At 38.2% G+C, this 19627-nt stretch overlaps 1 protein-coding gene across 1 annotated transcript in view; it reads left to right on the top strand.

Annotated features, from left to right (window-relative positions):
• LOC308357198 (leucine-rich repeat-containing protein 37A2-like) overlaps positions 1–19627 on the top strand; it is a gene marked incomplete at its 5' end in the record, with an annotated part of 48786 nt that overhangs the window by 18929 nt on the left and 10230 nt on the right. Inside the window, 3 exons of the mRNA XM_080826666.1 lie at positions 2485–2556; positions 3120–3194; positions 19432–19550. Of these exons, the coding sequence (XP_080682792.1) occupies positions 2485–2556; positions 3120–3194; positions 19432–19550 (266 nt within the window). The remainder of the gene's footprint in view (positions 1–2484; positions 2557–3119; positions 3195–19431; positions 19551–19627) is intronic.

Here is a 19627-nt window from a genome sequence, read left to right as displayed (position 1 = left end):
GCATGGGCTAGAATAGGAAAAAATAGGGGAGTTTCCAAGGCAAGAACAAAAATGCATGGTTCTTCCTCCTCCCCCCAAGAAAGCATGACTCCCAGCCTCACCATCGACTCCCTCTGACCTCCATTGTAGAAGAGTCTGAATCTTTGCTCCTCTTTTCTCCATCTACCAACATATTTGGTCTTTTGACAACTGGTGCTCTATTTATTATAAGATGGTTCTTTTTTAAAATTGAGATTTAATCCACATAATATACAACATTATAAAATATAAAGTCCAATGGTATACTTTGATAGACAACAGTCAGTGCTAATTCCAGGACATTTTCATCACCTCCAAAAGAAGTATTATAACATCAGCTGTGACTCCCCATTCTCCCCTCCTCCCAGGCCCTGGTGGCAACTAATTTAACTTCTGTCTCTACAGATTTGCCTATTCTGGACATTTCATAGAAATGTGAGTCTAGACTCTTTTACACAGCATGTTAGCTTCAAGGTTTGTCCATGTTGTAGCATCTCTCAGTACTTCCTTCCTTTTTAAGGCTGAATAATTTCCCTTGTATAGATATATCACATTTTGTTCATTCCTCAGTTATTAGACATTTGGCTTGTTTCCGCTTTTTGACTATTATCAATAGTGCTGCTATGAGTATTCACATACAAGTTTTTGTGTGGACATATGTTTTTTAACTCTCTAGGGTACACACCTATGGACTACAGGACACAAACTGAGGACTTTAGAAGGGAGGGGAGTTAAAACAACAGCTCTCACTGTTCTTATAGAAATTAAAAAATTTTTATTTAACAAATACTCTCTGAGTTGCTGCAAGCCCATTGGTTAAATTTTCCACAGTTCTAAAAAAGTTGATTCTGACCATTTTTGCCAGTTTTGTTGTTGTTGTTGTTGTTGTCGTTGCTGCTTTTATGGAGGGGTGAATTTTCAGATGTCCTTGCTTTCCCATTTTCACTAATAAAATGGCTTTATATCCCTAAGATATAAAATGGCTTTAAATCCCCAAAGTCTCAATGACCATTCATTAATTAAGTACTTAATCATGGGAGATGATTAGAGAAAAAGAATAAAAATAGAAAATGTTAATTCTCAGAGATGCTCTCCCAGATGGAGAGATGAAGTTCAACAAAGTATTTCTGTATTTAGTGCTCTCAAAGTTAAGTTTAAGATAACAGCTGTATTAAACCCCCTTTTCTTCATATGAGTTACACACAGGCTTTGGAGTCAAAACTGAGTTCAAATTCCAGCCCTGCTTCTGACTGGCTTGACAATCTAGGACAAAGTATATAACCTCAATGTACCTCAGTTTCCTCATTTGTAAAATGGGGTAACGATAATATCAATCATATAAGGTTATTGTGAGGATTAAATGTGAAATGTTGATCACCGATGCCTTACAGTCCAATAGCATTGGTTGTGATGCTTGTCTTTCTAATATCTGGCAAAAGTACAATAATAAGGGGCACCTGGGTGGCTCAGTGGGTTAAGCCTCTGCCTTCGGCTCAGGTCCTGATCTCGGGGTCCTGGGATCGAGCCCCACATCGGGCTCTCTGCTCTGCGGGGAGCCTGCTTCCTCCTCTGTCTCTCTGTCTGCCTCTCTGCCTACTCATGATCTCTGTCTATCAAGTGAATAAATAATAAAAATCTTTTTAAAAAAATTTTTTAAAAAGTACAATAATAATTCTTGAGTAGAGTCAACCTCAAGGCAGATTTTCTTTTCTTTCTTCCTATTTCTTTTACTTTTTTGTTTTAAAGAATTGAGAAGAAAATCTACATTTTAGAATAAAAACTTGTGTCAAAGAATGATGAAATGTTATTTACTTATTCAACAAGCATTCATTAAGTAACTAGTAAATAACAAGCACTATGTCAGGCACAGGGACAACAATGACAATCAAGTATGGTCCCTGCCCTCAAGGAGCTGATAGGCCAGGAGACTGACAAGGAGACAGGTGACTACATGCTATGACAAAGGCTGTGATACAAAGATACACTAAGTGTGTGGTGGGAGTCTAGCTTTCACCAGTTCCTCCTACATTTAACCCTCTTGTTTCACTACAAAACTGAGGAATTGGTCCTCTTTTTGTCTTTAACTGGGTGGTTTGAGCTGTGGAATTTTTTAAATTTCTAGAGACCTTGAATCATGGAGGGCACTAGAAATAGTATACTTCCTACATAGCCACGGCTTCCTACTAATGTAGTCATTACTGGGGTTTTCAACCTAGGAAAAGTTCTTTGGCATAGTTTTCCTTTGCCATTCACCTAAAAAAAAAAGATGTTTTTTCTCTTTCTCTTCCCCACGTTATCATCCAGAGACCTGGGTAGTTCCCAAAGGAAGAGTGCTTTACAGATTTATAGGCAAAGGCAGAAAATGATTACTCTTAACCTTCAAGTTCCATGCCCAAAAAAATGAACATAAAATTTCATGGTAGTTATTGAAAATGCAGATAATTCTAATTCCATTGCATTTTTCAGAATTCTCAATCGTAACCCTCTGACAACTGTTGAAGATTCATATCTTTTTAAATTGCCAGCATTAAAATATTTGTAAGTATTACCACAATCTCATGGCTCATGAGATGATTTCTGCTCTTTTTTTAAAAGATTCAGTATTTTGCATTTTGATTAAAAGTCATAATTTAAATTTTAACTGGGTTATCAAGATAAGAATTATTGGCAAAGAAGGAATGTATATGGGCTAGACAGCCTGCAGAGCAGCACTGAAGAACTCATACAGATATAGGCAGAAATATCATTTATCATGTAGGCAGAAATATCATTTATCACATATGTAGAACTATCATTTGTCTCAAAAAGAAGAGTGGAATAAGATGTACATTATTTTTAAAAATAAGAGAGGTGGATGCAATTGAGAATGAGAAGTAGGATAACAGCAAAAAGAGATTGTACTGTTGATCACCAAAGTGATTAATTTGATGATGCACATAAATTTAAATTTCTTCCGTAAGAGTTCTCTGAAATTATTGTCCACAGCAAGTTAAGTCTTGAGCTGGCTCGACAGAATTGAGGTAATCACATGTTGTTAAGTATCTTTTTGGGTACAGAATTTTTGTCTTTGGTATCATGCATGTTTGGGCTTTCTCTTTCAGAGACATGGGAACGACACAGGTGACCCTTTCAACAATTGAGAGCATCCTCATGATGACCCTTGAATTGGAAAAACTGTAAGCTGATTTTTCTTATGTTTATTTTCACTTGGTTCTTTATTTAGGTTTGTTTTATTCTTAAGTCAGATTTATTGAGGTGTAATTTTCATTTAATAAAATTTACTCTTTAAGTATATAGTTCGATGACTTTTGGCAAACATACAGTTATGTAACAACCACCACATTTGAGATACAGTCAATCCCCTTTTCCCACCATCAGCCCCTGGCAAACCACCAGCCTCATTTTTGTCCCTCTAGCTTTGCCTTTTCCACCAGGTCTTATAAATGAAATCAGACAGTGTGCGGTCTTTTGTGATTGGCTCCTCTCACTCAGCATCATCCTCTTGAGATCCTTCCACGTGGCTGCTGCTCTCTGCCGTTCATTGCTTTTCATTGCTGAGTAGTGTTCTGGTTGTGCGGCCACACCGGTTTATCATTCATCAGCCAATGGACGTTCGAGTTCTTAGTTTTGGGGCTGTTATGAATAAAGCTGCTAAAAGCAGTCACACGCAGGTCTTCGTGTGAGTGTACGGCTTTCATTCTGGGGGAGGTAAATTTTAAATTTGTTATCTGGTGAAATACCTAATGGTAGGATTGCTACATCATATGCTGAGTGTGTATTTAACTGTTTAAGAAACTGCTTACCTGGGGGCACCTCGGAGGTCAGTTAAGTGTCAGACTCTTGATTTCGGCTCAGGTCAAGATCTCAAGTCACGAGATCAAGCCTCCAGTTGGGCCTCACGCTGAATGTGGAGGCTGCTGCAGATTCTCTCTCCCTGTTCCTCTCCCCCCACCCCCACCCCCATATGCCCATGCGTGCCATCTCAACAACAAACTACTTACCTGTTTTCTAAAGTGGCTGCATCAGGGGCACCTGGGTGGCTCAGTGGGTTAAAGCCTCTGCTTTCGGCTCGGGTCATGATCCCAGGGTCCTGGGATCAAGCCCCGCATCGGGCTCTCTGCGCAGCGGGAAGCCTGCTTCCCCCTCTCTCTCTGCCTGCCTCTCTGCCTACTTGTGATCTCTCTCTCTCGCTCTCTCTGGGTCAAATAAATAAATTAAAATCTTTAAAACAAAATTTTTTTAGAGTTTTTGTAGGTATGTATGTAGTTGTATCTCATCGTGGCTTTAACTGCATTTCTCTTAACAGCTCATGATGTTGACTGTCTATTCATGTACAGACAGCTTTTTAAATGATGTGTCTATTCAAAACCGTTTTTCTTTTCCTTTCCTTGTTTTAAAAGATTGATTTATTTATCTTAGAAAGAGAGAGAGAGAGAGAGAGAGTGGTAGGGGAGAGGCAGACAGAGATGGAGAGAGAGAATCTCAAGCAGACCCCAGCGGAGCATGAAGCCTGACTCAGGGCTCAATCCCACAAGCCTGAGGCCATAACCTGAGCCAAAATCAAGAGTCAGACACTCAACCAACTGAGCCATCCTGGCATGCCCAAATCCAATGTTTAATTCTGGAAACAGTACTTTCTTTCTCTCAGATAGATGTTTAGCAAATTTCTCCCAGGTGGTAGCTTGTCTCCATTGTGTTTTATCTCTGAAGACCAGAAGTTTTTAATTTTTAAATTTTGACAAACTCACCTATTTCACTTATCTTCCCACCCCCTGTCCTCTCTGGTAACCATCAGTTTGTACCCTATAATTAAGAGTCTGTTCCTTGATTTGTCTCTCTCTTTCTCTCTCTTATTTCCCCTTTGCTCATTTTTTTTTTGTTTCTTAAATTTCACATAAGAGTGAGACCATATGGTATTTGACTTTCTCTGACTGACTGACTTCGCTTACATTACACACCCTAGCTCCATCCATGTTGTTGCAGATGGCAAGATTTCATTCTTTTTATGGCTGAATAATATTCTGTATATATATGTATGTATGTGTGTGTGTGTGTGTGTATAAATCCTAGGACATTCTGGGATATATATATCCTAGGATCCTAGAGATATATATATATATATATATATATATCACATCTTCTTTATCCATTCATCTGTCAATGGACACTTGGGTTACTTCCATAATTTGGCTATTGTAAATAATGCTGCAATAAGCATAGAAGTACGTGTATTGCTTTGAATTAGTGTTTTTGTATTCTTTGATTAAATACCCAGAAATGCAATTACTGGATCATAGAGTAGTTCTATTGATTTTTGTGAGGAACCTCCATACTGTCCTCAGTGGCTGCATCAATTTGCATTCCCACCAACAGTGCACAAGGTTCCCATTTCTCCATATCCTCACTAAAATGTGTTGTTTGTGTTTTTATTTTAGCCATTCTGACAGAGGTGAGGTGGTATCTCGTTGTGGTTTTGATTTGCATTTCCCTGATGACGAGTGATGTTGAACATCTTTTCATGTGTCTGTTAGCCATCTGTAGGTCTTTTTCTTTTTTAAGATTTTATTTATTTATTTATTTGACAGAGAGAGAGAGAGATCACAAGTAGGCAGAGAGGCAGGCAGAGGGAGAGGGGGAAGCAGGCTTCCTGCTGAGCAGAGAGCCCGATGCGGGGCTCGATCCCAGGACCCTGAGATCATGACCTGAGCCAAAGGCAGAGGCTTAACCCACTGAGCCACCCAGGCGCCCCTAATTCAGGCATTCTTTTTTTTTTTTTAATTTTTTTTATTTTAATAAACATATAATGTATTTTTATCCCCAGGGGTACAGGTCTGTGAATCGTCTGGTTTACACATTTCACAGCACTCATCATAGCACATACCCTCCCCAATGTCCATTTCCCCACCACCCTCTCCCATCCCCCTTCCCCCCCGCAACCCTCAGTCTGTTTCTTGAGATTGAGTCTTTTATGGTTTGTCTCCCTCCCAATCCCATCTTTTCATTTTTTCTTTTCCTACCTCCCCCCAAACCCCCCCACCTTGCATCTCCACTTCCTCATATCAAAGAGATCATATGATAGTTATATTTCTCCGATTGACTTATTTCGCTAAGCATGATACCCTCTAGTTCCATCCACGTCGTCGCAAATGGCAAGATTTCATGTCTTTTGATGGCTGCATAGTATTCCATTGTGTATATATACCACATCTTCTTTATCCATTCATCTGTTGATGGACATCTAGGCGCTTTCCACAGTTTGGCTATTGTGGACATTGCTGCTATAAACATTCGGGTGCACGTGCCCCTTCGGAGCACCACGTTTGTATCTTTAGGATATATACCCAGGAGTGCAATTGCTGGGTCGTAGGGTAGCTCTATTTTCAGTTTTTTGAGGAACCTCCACACTGTTTTCCAGAGTGGTTGCACCAGCTTGCATTCCCACCAACAGTGTAGGAGGGTTCCCCTCTCTCCGCATCCTCGCCAGCATCTGTCATTTCTTGACTTGTTAATTTTAGCCATTCTGACTGGTGTGAGGTGGTATCTCATTGTGGTTTTGATTTGTATTTCCCTGATGCCGAGTGATGTGGAGCATTTTTTCATGTGTCTGTTGGCCATCTGGATGTCTTCCTTGCAGAAATGTCTGTTCATGTCCTCTGCCCATTTCTTGACTGGATTATTTGTTCTTTGGGTATTGTGTTTGATAAGCTCTTTATAGATTTTGGATACGAGCCCTTTATCTGATATGTCGTTTGCAAATATCTTCTCCCATTCTGTCAGTTGTCTTTTGGTTTTGTTAACTGTTTCCTTTGCTGTGCAAAAGCTTTTGATCTTGATGAAATCCCAATAGTTCATTTTTGCCCTTGCTTCTGTTGCCTTTGGCGATGTTCCTAGGAAGAAGTTGCTGTGGTGGAGGTCAAAGAGGTTGCTGCCTGCATTGTCCTCAAGGATTTTGATAGATTCCTTTCGCACATTGAGGTCCTTCATCCACTTTGAGTCTATTTTCGTGTGTGGTGTAAGGAAATAGTCCAATTTCATTTTTCTGCATGTGGCTGTCCAATTTTCCCAGCACCATTTGTTGAAGAGGCTGTCTTTTTTCCATTGGATATTCTTTCCTGCTTTGTCGAAGATTAGTTGACCATAGAGTTGAGGGTCTATTTCTGGGCTCTCTATTCTGTTCCATTGGTCTATATGTCTGTTTTTGTGCCAGTACCATACTGTCTTGATGATGACAGCTTTGTAATAGAGCTTGAAGTCTGGAATTGTGATACCACCGACTTTGGCTTTCTTTTTCAATATTCCTTTGGCTATTCGAGGTCTTTTCTGGTTCCATATAAATTTTAGGATTATTTGTTCTATTTCTTTAAAAAAATGGATGGGATTTTGATAGGGATTGCATTAAATGTGTAGATTGCTTTAGGTAAAATAGACATTTTCACAATATTTGTTCTTCCAATCCATGAGCATGGAATATTTTTCCATTTCTTTGTGTCTTCCTCAATTTCTTTCATGAGTACTTTATAGTTTTCTGAGTATAGATTCTTTACCTCTTTGGTTAGATTTATTCCTAGGTATCTTATGGTTTTGGGTACGATTGTAAATGGGACTGACTCCTCAATTTCTCTTTCTTCTGTCTTGTTGTTAGTGTAAAGAAATGCGACTGATTTCTGTGCATTGACTTTATATCCTGACACTTTACTGAATTCCTGTATAAGTTCTAGCAGTTTTGGAGTGGAGCCTTTTGGATTTTCCACATATAGTATCATATCATCTGCAAAGAGTGATAGTTTGACTTCTTCTTTGCCGATTTGGATGCCTTTAATTTCTTTTTGTTGTCTGATTGCTGAGGCTAGGACTTCTAGTACTATATTGAACAGCAGTGGTGATAACGGACATCCCTGCCGTGTTCCTGACCTTAGCGGAAAAGCTTTCAGTTTTTCTCCATTGAGAATGATATTTGCGGTGGGTTTTTCATAGATGGCTTTGATAATGTTGAGGTATGTGCCTTCTATCCCTACACTTTGAAGAGTTTTAATCAGGAAGGGATGCTGCACTTTGTCAAACGCTTTTTCAGCATCTATTGAGAGTATCATATGGTTCTTACTCTTTCTTTTATTAATGTATTGTATCACATTGATGGATTTGCGGATGTTGAACCAACCTTGCAGCCCTGGAATAAATCCCACTTGGTCGTGGTGAATAATCCTTTTAATGTACTGTTGGATCCTATTGGCCAGTATTTTGGTGAGAATTTTCGCATCTGTGTTCATCAAGGATATTGGTCTGTAATTCTCTTTTTTGGTGGGATCCTTGTCTGGTTTTGGGATCAAGGTGATGCTGGCCTCATAGAATGAGTTTGGAAGTTTTCCTTCCATTTCTATTTTTTGGAACAGTTTCAGGAGAATAGGAATTAATTCTTCTTTAAATGTTTGGTAGAATTCCCCTGGGAAGCCGTCTGGTCCTGGACTTTTGTTTGTTTGGAGATTTTTGATGACTGTTTCAATCTCCTTACTGGTTATGGGTCTGTTCAGGTTATCTATTTCTTCCTGGTTCAGTTGTGGTAGTTTATACATCTCTAGAAATGTATCCATTTCTTCCAGGTTGTCAAATTTGTTGCCATAGAGTTGCTCGTAGTATGTTCTTATAATTGTTTGTATTTCTTTGGTGTTGGTTGTGATCTCTCCTCTTTCATTCATGATTTTATTTATTTGCGTCCTTTCTCTTTTCTTTTTGATAAGTCTGGCCAGGGGCTTATCAATCTTATTAATTCTTTCAAAGAACCAGCTCCTAGTTTTGTTGATTTGTTCTATTGTTTTTTTAGTTTCTATTTCATTGATTTCTGCTCTGATCTTTATGATTTCTCTTCTCCTGCTGGGTTTAGGCTTTCTTTGTTGTTCTCTCTCCAGCTCCTTTAGGTGTAGGGTTAGGTTGTGTATTTGAGACCTTTCTTGTTTCTTGAGAAAGGCTTGCACTGCTATATATTTTCCTCTCAGGACTGCCTTTGTTGTGTCCCACAGATTTTGAACTGTTGTGTTTTCATTATCATTTGTTTCCATGAATTTTTTCAATTCTTCTTTAATTTCCTGGTTGACCCATTCATTTTTTAGAAGGATGCTGTTTAGTCTCCATGTATTTGCGTTCTTTCCAAATTTCCTCTTGTGATTGAGTTCGAGCTTCAGAGCATTGTGGTCTGAAAATATGCAGGGAATGATCTCGATCTTTTGGTACCGATTGAGACCTGATTTATGACCCAGGATGTGGTCTATTCTGGAGAATGTTCCATGTGCACTAGAGAAGAATGTATATTCTGTTGCTTTGGGATGGAATGTTCTGAATATATCTGTGATGTCCATCTGGTCCAGTGTGTCATTTAAGGCCTTTATTTCCTTGTTGATCTTTTGCTTAGATGATCTGTCCATTTCAGTGAGGGGAGTGTTAAAGTCCCCTGCTATTATTGTATTACTGTCGATGTATTTCTTTGATTTTGTTATTAATTGGTTTATATAGTTGGCTGCTCCCATGTTAGGGGCATAGATATTTAAGATTGTTAGATCTTCTTGTTGGACAGACCCTTTGAGTATGATATAGTGTCCTTCCTCATCTCTTATTATAGTCTTTGGCTTAAAATCTAATTGATCTGATATAAGGATTGCCACCCCAGCTTTCTTCTGATGTCCATTAGCATGGTACATTGTTTTCCACCCCCTCACTTTAAATCTGGAGGTGTCTTCGGGTCTAAAATGAGTTTCTTGTAGGCAGCATATGGATGGGTTTTGTTTTTTTATCCATTCTGATACCCTGTGTCTTTTGATTGGGGCATTGAGCCCATTAACATTCAGGGTAACTATTGAGAGATATGAATTTAGTGCCATTGTATTGCCTGTAAGATGATTGTTACTGTATATTGTTTCTGTTTCTTTCTGATCTACTACTTTTAGGGTCTCTCTTTGCTTAGAGGACCCCTTTCAATATTTCCTGTAGAGCTGGTTTGGTGTTTGCAAATTCTTTCAGCTTTTGTTTGTCCTGGAAGCTCTTTATCTCTCCTTCTATTTTCAGTGATAGCCTAGCCGGATATAGTATTCTTGGCTGCATGTTTTTCTCGTTTAGTGCTCTGAATATATCATGCCAGTTCTTTCTGGCCTGCCAGGTCTCTGTGGATAGGTCCGCTGCCAATCTAATGTTTTTACCCTTGTATGTTACAGACTTCTTTTCCCGGGCTGCTTTCAGGATTTTCTCTTTGTCGCTAAGACTTGTAAATTTTACTATCAGGTGACGAGGTGTGGACCTATTTTTATTGATTTTGAGGGGCGTTCTTAGCATCTCCTGGATTTTGATGTTTGTTCCCTTTGCCATATTAGGGAAATTCTCTCCAATAATTGTCTCCAATATACCTTCTGCTCCCCTCTCTCTTTCTTCTTCTTCTGGAATCCCAATTATTCTAATGTTGTGTCGTCTTATGGTGTCACTTATCTCTCGAATCCTCTCCTCATGTTCCAGTAGTTGTTTGTCTCTCTTTTGCTCAGCTTCTTTATTCTCTGTCATTTGGTCTTCTATGTCACTAATTCTTTCTTCTGCCTCATTTATCCTGGCAGTGAGAGCTTCCATTTTTGATTGCACCTCATGAATAGCTTTTTTGATTTCAACTTGGTTAGATTTTAGTTCTTTTATTTCTCCAGAAAGGGCTTTTATCTCTCCGGAGAGGGTTTCTCTAATATCTTCTATGCCTTTTTCGAGCCCGGCTAGAACCTTGAGAATTGTCATTCTGAACTCTAGATCTGTCATGCTACCTATGTCTGTATTGATTAGGTCTCCAGCCTTCGGTACGGCCTCTTGTTCTTTTTTTTGAGGTGAGTTTTTCCGCCTTGTCATTTTGTCCAGGTAGGATTTGCTTTCTCCTGCTGTGGAATTCCGCTGTTCTTGGTGACTGAAGTTGGTATTGGATGGTTTCTTGTTGATCTTCTGGGGGAGGGGCCTGTTGTAGTGATTCTCAAGTGTCTTTGCCGCAGGCGGAATTGCACCGCCCTTGCCAGGGGCCGGGCTAAGTAATCCGCTCGGGTTCGCTTTCGGGAGCTTTTGTTCCCTGAGCGCTTTCCGTAGAGTTCCGGAGGACGGGAATGAAGATGGCGGCCTCCCAATCTCTCGGCCCAGAGGAGCAGAGAGCTTGGGGTTCCGCTCCTCAGTGCGCTCTCAGAGCAAAGCGCCCAACAGTCCCGCCTCCCTGGCTTGCGGTCGCGCCTCGAGGAAAGCAGTCAATTGTTGGAGCTGGAGAAAAGCGCCGGGTCGCTTTTGTCTCCGTGGCCTCCGGCCACGCTCCGAGCCCACCCAGCCTGCGACCGGCACAAGGTAACCCCGGGCTTAGAGCTCACTCCTCGGCTTTGTCGCTATAGCCGGCTTCCCCGCTCTAATACCTGCGAGCTCTGCGGCACTCAGACACCCCCAGTCCTTCTGTGACCCCGCGGGTCCTGGGGTTATGCTGACCCCGCCTGGGTTTCCCCCCAGTTTAGCCTCTGGAGCGATGTCTCCCAGTGGAGCCGACTTTTAAAAGTCCCGGTTTTGTGCTCCGTCGCTCCGCTGCTTGCCGGGTGCCGGCCCCTCCCCCCGGGGACTATCTTCCCGTCGCTTTGGATTCACTTCTCCGCAGGTCCTACCTTTCAGAAAGTGATCGATTTTCTGTTTCTGGGATTGTTGCTCTTCTTCTCTTCGATTTCCCGTTGGATTTATAGGTGTTCACAATGGTTAGATAAGCTATCTAGCTGATCTCCTGCTACCCGATGTCGTCTCAGCCTGCTACTTCTCCGCCATCTTGACTCCTCCCCCTAATTCAGGCATTCTTAATTTGGGATTTGTGAATGGTTTTCATGAATGTCCCAGGATTATATTCAGTATTAAACGTAATTGTATTTTTTAAAAAGATTTTATTTATCTGTTTGACAGAGAAAGAGATCACAAGTAGGCAGAGAAGCAGGCAGAGAGAGGGGGAGAAGCAGGCTCCCCGCCAAGCAGAGAGCCTGATGCGGGGCTCAATCCCAGCACCCTGGGATCATGACCTGAGCGGAAGGCAGAGGCTTTAACCCACTGAGCCACCCAGGCACTCCAGGTTTTCTTTTTTAAAGATTTTATTTACTTATTTGAGAGAGAGCACAAGCAGGGGGAGGGGCAGAGGGAGAGGGAGAAACAGACGCCCTGCTGAGCAGGGAGCCCCACATGGGGCTCAATCCCAGGACCCTGGGATCATGCTCTGAGCTGACGGTGGACGACTAACCAACTGAACCACCCAGGCACCCTTGTGTGTCTTCTTTAGAGAAATGTCTCTTCGTGTCTTCTGCCCATTTTAAACTGGATTATTTGGGGGGGGGGGTTGGTGTTGAGTTGTATAAGTTCTTTATACATTTTGGAAACTAAACCTTTATTGAATATGTCACTTGCAAATATCTTCTCTGATTCAGTAGATTGTCTTTTAGTTTTTTGGTTGTTTTCTTTACTATGCAGAAGCCTTTTATTTTGGTGTAGTCCCAATAGTTACTTTTGCTTTTGTTTCCCTTGTCTCAGAGACATATTTAGAAAAATGTTGCTAAGGCCAATGTTAGAGAAATTACTGCTTGTGTTCTCTTTTAGGATTTTTATGGTTTCAGGTCTCACATTTAGTTCCTTAATCCATTTTGAGTATATGGTGTAAGAAAGTGGTCCAGTTTCATTCTTTTGCACATAGCTGTCCGGTTTTCCCAACAACATTTATTGAAGAGACTGTCTTTCCCATCGCATATTCTTGCCTCCTTTGTCAAAGATTAATTGATTAATTATGAGTTTGCTTCTGGGCTTCTATTCTGTTCCATTGATCTATGTGTCTCTTTTTGTGCCAGTACCATACTGTTTTGATTACTAGAGCTATGTAATATAACTTGAAATGTGGAATTGTGATACCTTCAATTTGGTTTTTCTTTTTTGCTTTGGCTATTCTGGGGGTCTTTTGTGGTTCCACACAAATTTTATGATTGTTCTAGTTCTGTGAAAAATGCTGTTGGAATTTTGATAGGGATTAAGTTAAATCTGTAGATTGCTTTGGGTAGTAACCATAGATCTGCTTTCTGTTACTAAAAATTAGTTTGCATTTTCTAGAATGTTATGTAAATGGAATAATGTGGCAAATACTCTTTTCTAACTGGCTTCTTTCATTCACCATGATTATTTTGATTCATTCATGTTGTTATGTATATCAATAATTCATTTTCATTGCTGAATAGTATTCCATTATATGGGTGTGCCACAATTTATCTGCTCACCATTGATGGACATTTGAGTTGTTCCAATTTTTGGCTATTAAAAATAAAGCTTCTGTGATTATGCATGTATAAGTCTTTGTATGGATACATACTTTCATTTCTCTTGGGGCAAATACCTGGAAGTAGAATGGCTAGTTCATATGGTAAGTGGGTGTTTAAGTTTTTAAAAAAATATTTTCCACAGTGGTTGTACCATTTTACATTCCTACCAACAGTGTATAAGGGCTCCATTTTCTTTACATTTTTGCTAATACTTGCTATAGTAAGTGTTTTTAATTTTAGACAGTTTAATAGGTATTTAGTGACTTTTATTTGTGTGTGGCTTTTATTTGCATTTCCTTTATGATTAATGATTTCAGATATCTTTTCATATGCTTATTTGCCTTTCGGCTGTATTATTGAATTTTGAGAGTTCTTTATATGGTCTGGAAACAAGTCCTTTATCAAATATGTAATTTACTATGTATTTTCTCCCATTTTGTGGATTATTTTTCATTCTCTTAATAGTGTGCTTTGCAAGGTAGAAATTCTTAATTTTTATGGGGTCCAGTTTATCCATTTTTTTCTTTTGTGGGCTATGCTTATGGTGTCATATCTAAGAAATCCTGCCCAACTGAAAGTCATAAAGATTTTTCTCCTGCATTTTCTTTTAGACATTTTATAGTTTTAGGTTTTATATTTCAATCTTTGAACCAATTTGAGTTCATTTCTGTATATGGTTTGGATTGATGTTTGCTTTTTTGCCTATGGATATCCAATTGTTCCAGCACCATTTGTTGGAAAGACTATCCTTTCTCCACTCAACTGCCTTGGAACCTGAAAATAAATTGTCTGTATCTCTCCTTCTGGACTTTCCATTCTGTGTCTTTGATCTGTTTGTCTAAATTTACACTAATATCACAAAGTCTTGAAAGTGTATCTTCATAAGTCTTATAACCAGGTAATATTAGTCCTCCAACTTTGCTCTTCTTTTTCAAAGCTGTTTTGGCTATTCTAAGAACTTTACATTTCTATATGAATTTTAAGAATTAGCTTGCCAAATTCTACAGAAAATTCTGCTGGGATTTTGATCTGCAGACAAATTTGGGGAGAATTGATATCTTAACAATACTGAATCTTCTGATCCATGAACTCTTTATAGCTCTTCATTTATTTAGGTCTTCTTTAATTTTTCCCAGGAATATTCTATAGTTTTCAGTGTGCAAGCCTTTTACATCTTTCCCAATTTATTCTAAGTATTTTATACCTTTGATGTTAATATAAGTAATATTTCTTTTTTTTTAAAAATATTTTATTTATTTATTTGTCAGAGAGAGAGAGGGAGAGAGAGTGAGCGAGCACAGGCAGAGGCAGAGAGAGAAGCAGGCTCCCTGCCAAGCAAGGAGCCCGATGTGGGACTCGATCCCAGGATGCTGGGATCATGACCTGAGCCGAAGGCAGCTGCTTAACCAACTGAGCCACCCAGGCGTCCCAATATAAGTAATATTTCTTAAAATGTCAAGTTCTAATTGTTCATTGCTAGGTATTAGAGATAAATTAAATTTTATATATTGATCTTTTATCCTGAAAACCTGATAAACTCACTTATTAGTTCTAGTAAACTATTTATAGATACTATCAGGTTTTCTACATAGATAATCATTTTATCTGCAAATACATTTTCGCTTCTTCCCTTCCATTTTGAATACATTTTATTTCTTTTTCTTGCTGTATTGCACTGACTGGAACCTTTAGTGCAATGTCAAATAGAAGTAATGAGAGAAGACATCCTTGCCTTTGTCATGATCTTGAAGAGAAAGCACTTGTCTTTCGCCATTCAATATGATAATGTTAGGTTTTTATCAAGATGAAGAAGTTTTCTTCCATTCCTAGTTTGCCAAGCGTATTTTTTTTTAATTGGTAATCAGGAATGGGTATTAGATTTTTTCCGATACTTTTTTCCACCTATTACAATGATTGTATGATTTTTTTTTTTAGTTTATTAAGTTGGGTAAATTACATTGATTTTCAAATATTAAACCAATCTTGCAATCCTGAGATAAACCCCACTTTGTCATGATATAACATCTTTTCATATATTGTTGGATTTGATATAATAAAATTTTGTTTAGAGTTTTGTTATCTGTGTTCATGAGAGATAATTGGTCTGTTTTTTTTTCTTGTAATGTCTTTGTCTAGTTTTGATAAGGCAAAAGTTGGCCTTAAAAATGAGTTGGGAAGTAGCCCCTTCTCTTCAGTTCTCTGCTAGAGTTTGATAGAATTGGCATTATTTCTTCCTTAAATGTTTGGTAGAATTCACCAGTGAAGCCATGTGGGTTTGAAGCTTTCTTTGTGAGAAGACTGTAAACTACACACTCTATTTCTTTAAGTTACTATTTTACTTTAAGTAACTTAAAGTTATTTTTAAGTTGCTATTTAAGTTACATATTTATTTTTGAGTAGCTCATGTCTTTTAAGAAATCTGTCCATTTCATCTTGAATTTATTGACATAAGTTATTTTATAATATTCCCTTATTCTTTTAACATGTGTAGAATTCATACTGGTGTCACCCCTGTCATTTCTTTTTTTTTTTTTTTTTAGGATTTTATTTATTTATTTGACAGACAGAAATCACAAGTTGGCAGAGAGGCAGGCAGAGAGAGAGGAGGAAGCAGGCTCCCCGCTGATCAGAGAGCCCGATGCGGGGCCCAATCCCAGGACCCTGGGATTACGACCCGAGCCAAAGGCAGAGGCTTTAACCCACTGAGCCACCCAGGCGCCCCACCCCTGTCATTTCTGATATTGATAATTTGTGTCTTGTCTTATCTTTTCTAGGTCAATATGGCTAGAGATTTATCTATTTTATTTACCTTCTCTAAAAACTGTCTTTTTGTTTCACTGACCTCTCTATTTTCCTGTTTTCCATTTTCTTCATTTCTGTCTTGATTGTTATTATGCTATTTCTTCTCCTTACTCAGTGATTAATTTTCTTTTCTTTTTCTACTTTCTTAAAAGTGGATGCTAGGGAAGCTGAACACTGTGTTAGCAACATCCCATATGTTGATATGTTTTCAGTTTTAGTCAATACAAAATAGTTCTTAATTTCCCTTTCGATTTCTTTGATGCACAGGGTTACTTAGAAATATATTGTTTAGTTTCCAAATATTTGGAGATTTTTTCAAATCTGTTAATTTCTAATTTAATTCCATTGTGGTAACAGAACATATGTTGAATGACTGAAATCTTAAACTTACTGAGGCTTGTTTTATAGCCATGAATTCTGGTAATAGATGAGATAATGGTCTGTTTTGGTAAATATTATGTGTCTACTTGGAAAAAAAACATGTATTCTGATTTTGGGTGGAGTGTTCTATAAATGTCAATTAGGTCAAGTAGGTTGGTAATGTTCAAGTCTGCTATATCTTTACTGATTTTATATATATATATATTTTCTGTCAATTGTTGAGAGAGGGATATTGAAATCTCCAACTATAATTGTGTATTTATTTGTTTCTCTTTGCCATTCTCCTTGATATATTTTGAAGTTCTGTTATCAGATGCATAAATTTTTAGGTTATTTCTTTTTTTATTAGTTGACATTTCTATCATGATGGAATAATCTCCTTTATCCTTGGTAATATTCTTTGCTGAAATTGACTTTGTCTTATAGTAATATAGCCACTCAAGGTTTCTGTTGATTCATGTTAGCATAGCATAATTTTTTCCATACTTTTAACCTATTTATATCTTTCTATTGAAGATGATTCTTGTAGACAGCATATAGTTGGTTTGTGCTTTTTTATCTAGTGTGACAACTTTTTTCAATTAGGGTGAATATACCAATTACATTTAATGTAATAATTTTTATGATTACATTTAAAGCTACTGTCTAATATTTTCTCCGTGCCCCATCTGTTCTTTGTTTCATTTTTTTTCTTTTTCTTTCTGCTTTTGGATAGACTGAGTAAATTTTATTATTTTATTTCTTTGCTAATTAGTAACAACTCTGGTTTTGTTATTTTATTGATTGCTTATTGGTTTGTAGGGTTCATCTTTAACTTATCATAGTCTATCTTCAAATGATATTATATGAATTCATGATTGGTATAAGAACCTTCCAATATATATTATACTTCCATTTCTCCCCTCCTGGGCCTTTGTGCTATTGCTTTCATACATTTTACTTTCAGTTATAAACAGCACACCATATTATTTTTTTGTTTAAACAGTAAGTTAACTCTTTTATTGAAGTATAGTTAATATAATATTAGTTTCAGATGTACAACATAGTGATTCAACAATTATATATGTTATGAAATGCTCACGACATTAAGTGTATTACAGTATTATTGACTATATTCCCTACATTGTACTTTTCATCTGGTGACTTATTTCTTTTATAATGGGAAGTTTTTACCTCTTAATCCTTTTCACCCATTTTGACTATATCCCCACCCTCTCTGCTTTAGCAACCATGTTTGTTCTCCATATTTATGAGTGTGTTTCTCTCTTTTTTATTGTCATTGTTTGTTCATTTGTTTTTTTTTAAGATTCTACATATAAATGAAATCATATTATATTTGGATATTTAAATGGTAAGAAAAATCTTACATATTTACCTGTGTAGTTACCAGTTCTAATGTTCTTCATTCTTTTGTGTGGATCCACCTTTCCATCTGGTATCATTTTCCTTCCACTTAAAAATATTTCCTTTAGGGGCACCTGGGTGGCTCAGTGGGTTAAAGCCTCTGCCTTTGGCTCGGGTCATGGTCCCGGGGTCCTGGGATCGAGCCCTCTGTCGGGCTCTCTGCTCAGCAGGGAGCCTGCTTCCTCCTCTCTCTCTGCCTGCCTCTCTGCCTCCTTGTGATCTCTGTCTGTCAAATAAATAAATAAATATTTTTAAAAAAATATTTCCTTTAGCATTTCTACAGTGTAAGTCTACTAGTGATGAATTCTTTCAGCTTTTGTATGTCTTAGATGGTCTTTGTTTTGCTTTTGTTTTTGAAAGATCTGGATATAGAATATTAGCTTGATAGTCATTCGGTCCACTCTCCTCTTCACTGCTTTAAAGACATTGCTCTACTGAGTTCCATTATTTCCAACGAGAGACATGTTGTCATTACTATCTTTGTTTCTCTATATGTTGTATGTGGTTTTTTCCCTTTGGCTGCTTTAAAGATTTTCTCTATATTGATGGTTTTGAGCAGTTTGATTATGATGTGTCTTCATGTAATTTTGTCCATGTTTCTTGTGCTTAGAGTTTACTGACCTTTTTGGATTTGTGGTTTATTGGGTTTACCTGTTTGGAAAATTTTAGGGTATTATTTTTTCAAAATTTCTTATATTTCCTCTCCTTCAGGGACTCTAAGTACACATATATTAGGCCACTTGAAGGGGTTACACGACTCACTGAGTTAAGTAGAGGCGTGGTTTTTTTAGTCTGGGGTTTTTTAACATGTGAAATACAGTTATAACTTTTTAAAAAGATTTATTTACTTACTTGAGAGAGAGAGAGAGCATGAGTGAGTGGGACAGAGGGAGAGAGAGAGAGAGAATCTCAAGCAAACTCCATGCTGAGCTAGGAGCTCAATGCGGGGCTCGATCTCATGACCCTGAGATCATGACCTGAGCTGAAACCAAGAGTGGGACACTTAACCAACAGCACGACCCAGGCACCCCAGTTACAACTTTTTAAATGTCTTTGTCTGCTAATTGTAACATCTGTGTAGATTATTGGCTTGTTTTGATTGATTGCTTTCTATCCCCAATACAGAACATATTTCAGACCTTTCAGACTCTTCTTAGAAGTCTACCCTCTTCCTGTGTGCTATCAACCCAAATTGAGACTTTTGGGTTGGAAGGAGATACTTCTGAACTAAACTACTGATCAGTGTCACCCAGTTCTCATCTCTATCTTACTCTTGGCATACCATACCCCCTACTATCCTTACCTTTCTGTTGGGCACCTCTGTCCTGTCTATTTATTTACAATATTCTAGAGGAGCAGTTGGCCAACTGGTCCCTCCCCAATCATCCAGGCCATATGCCTCAAGAATTCCTTTTTGCACAGCCCCGTGATGTCCTTGGCCTGCGTCTTCTATCTACTCAAGTAACTCCTTTACCACTAATTTAATTACCTGTGTTTCAATTTATAGGATTTTACCTAGCCGTATGGCCTGCTGTCTCTGTCAATTCAAAAATAATATTGAGGTTGTCTGCAAGACAGTCAAGCTGCATTGTGACAGTGAATGTATGACAAATGCCACACATTGTGGTGAGTCTGAATTGCCTTATGATAAACTTATAAATTTTTATTTAATTTTTTATTTTTAATCAACAATGATAAAATTT

Source organism: Martes martes, assembly GCF_963455335.1.
Source record: "Martes martes genome assembly, chromosome: 16".
NCBI classification, from domain to species: Eukaryota; Metazoa; Chordata; class Mammalia; order Carnivora; family Mustelidae; genus Martes; species Martes martes.
This window is presented reverse-complemented; position numbering and strand designations above follow the sequence as displayed.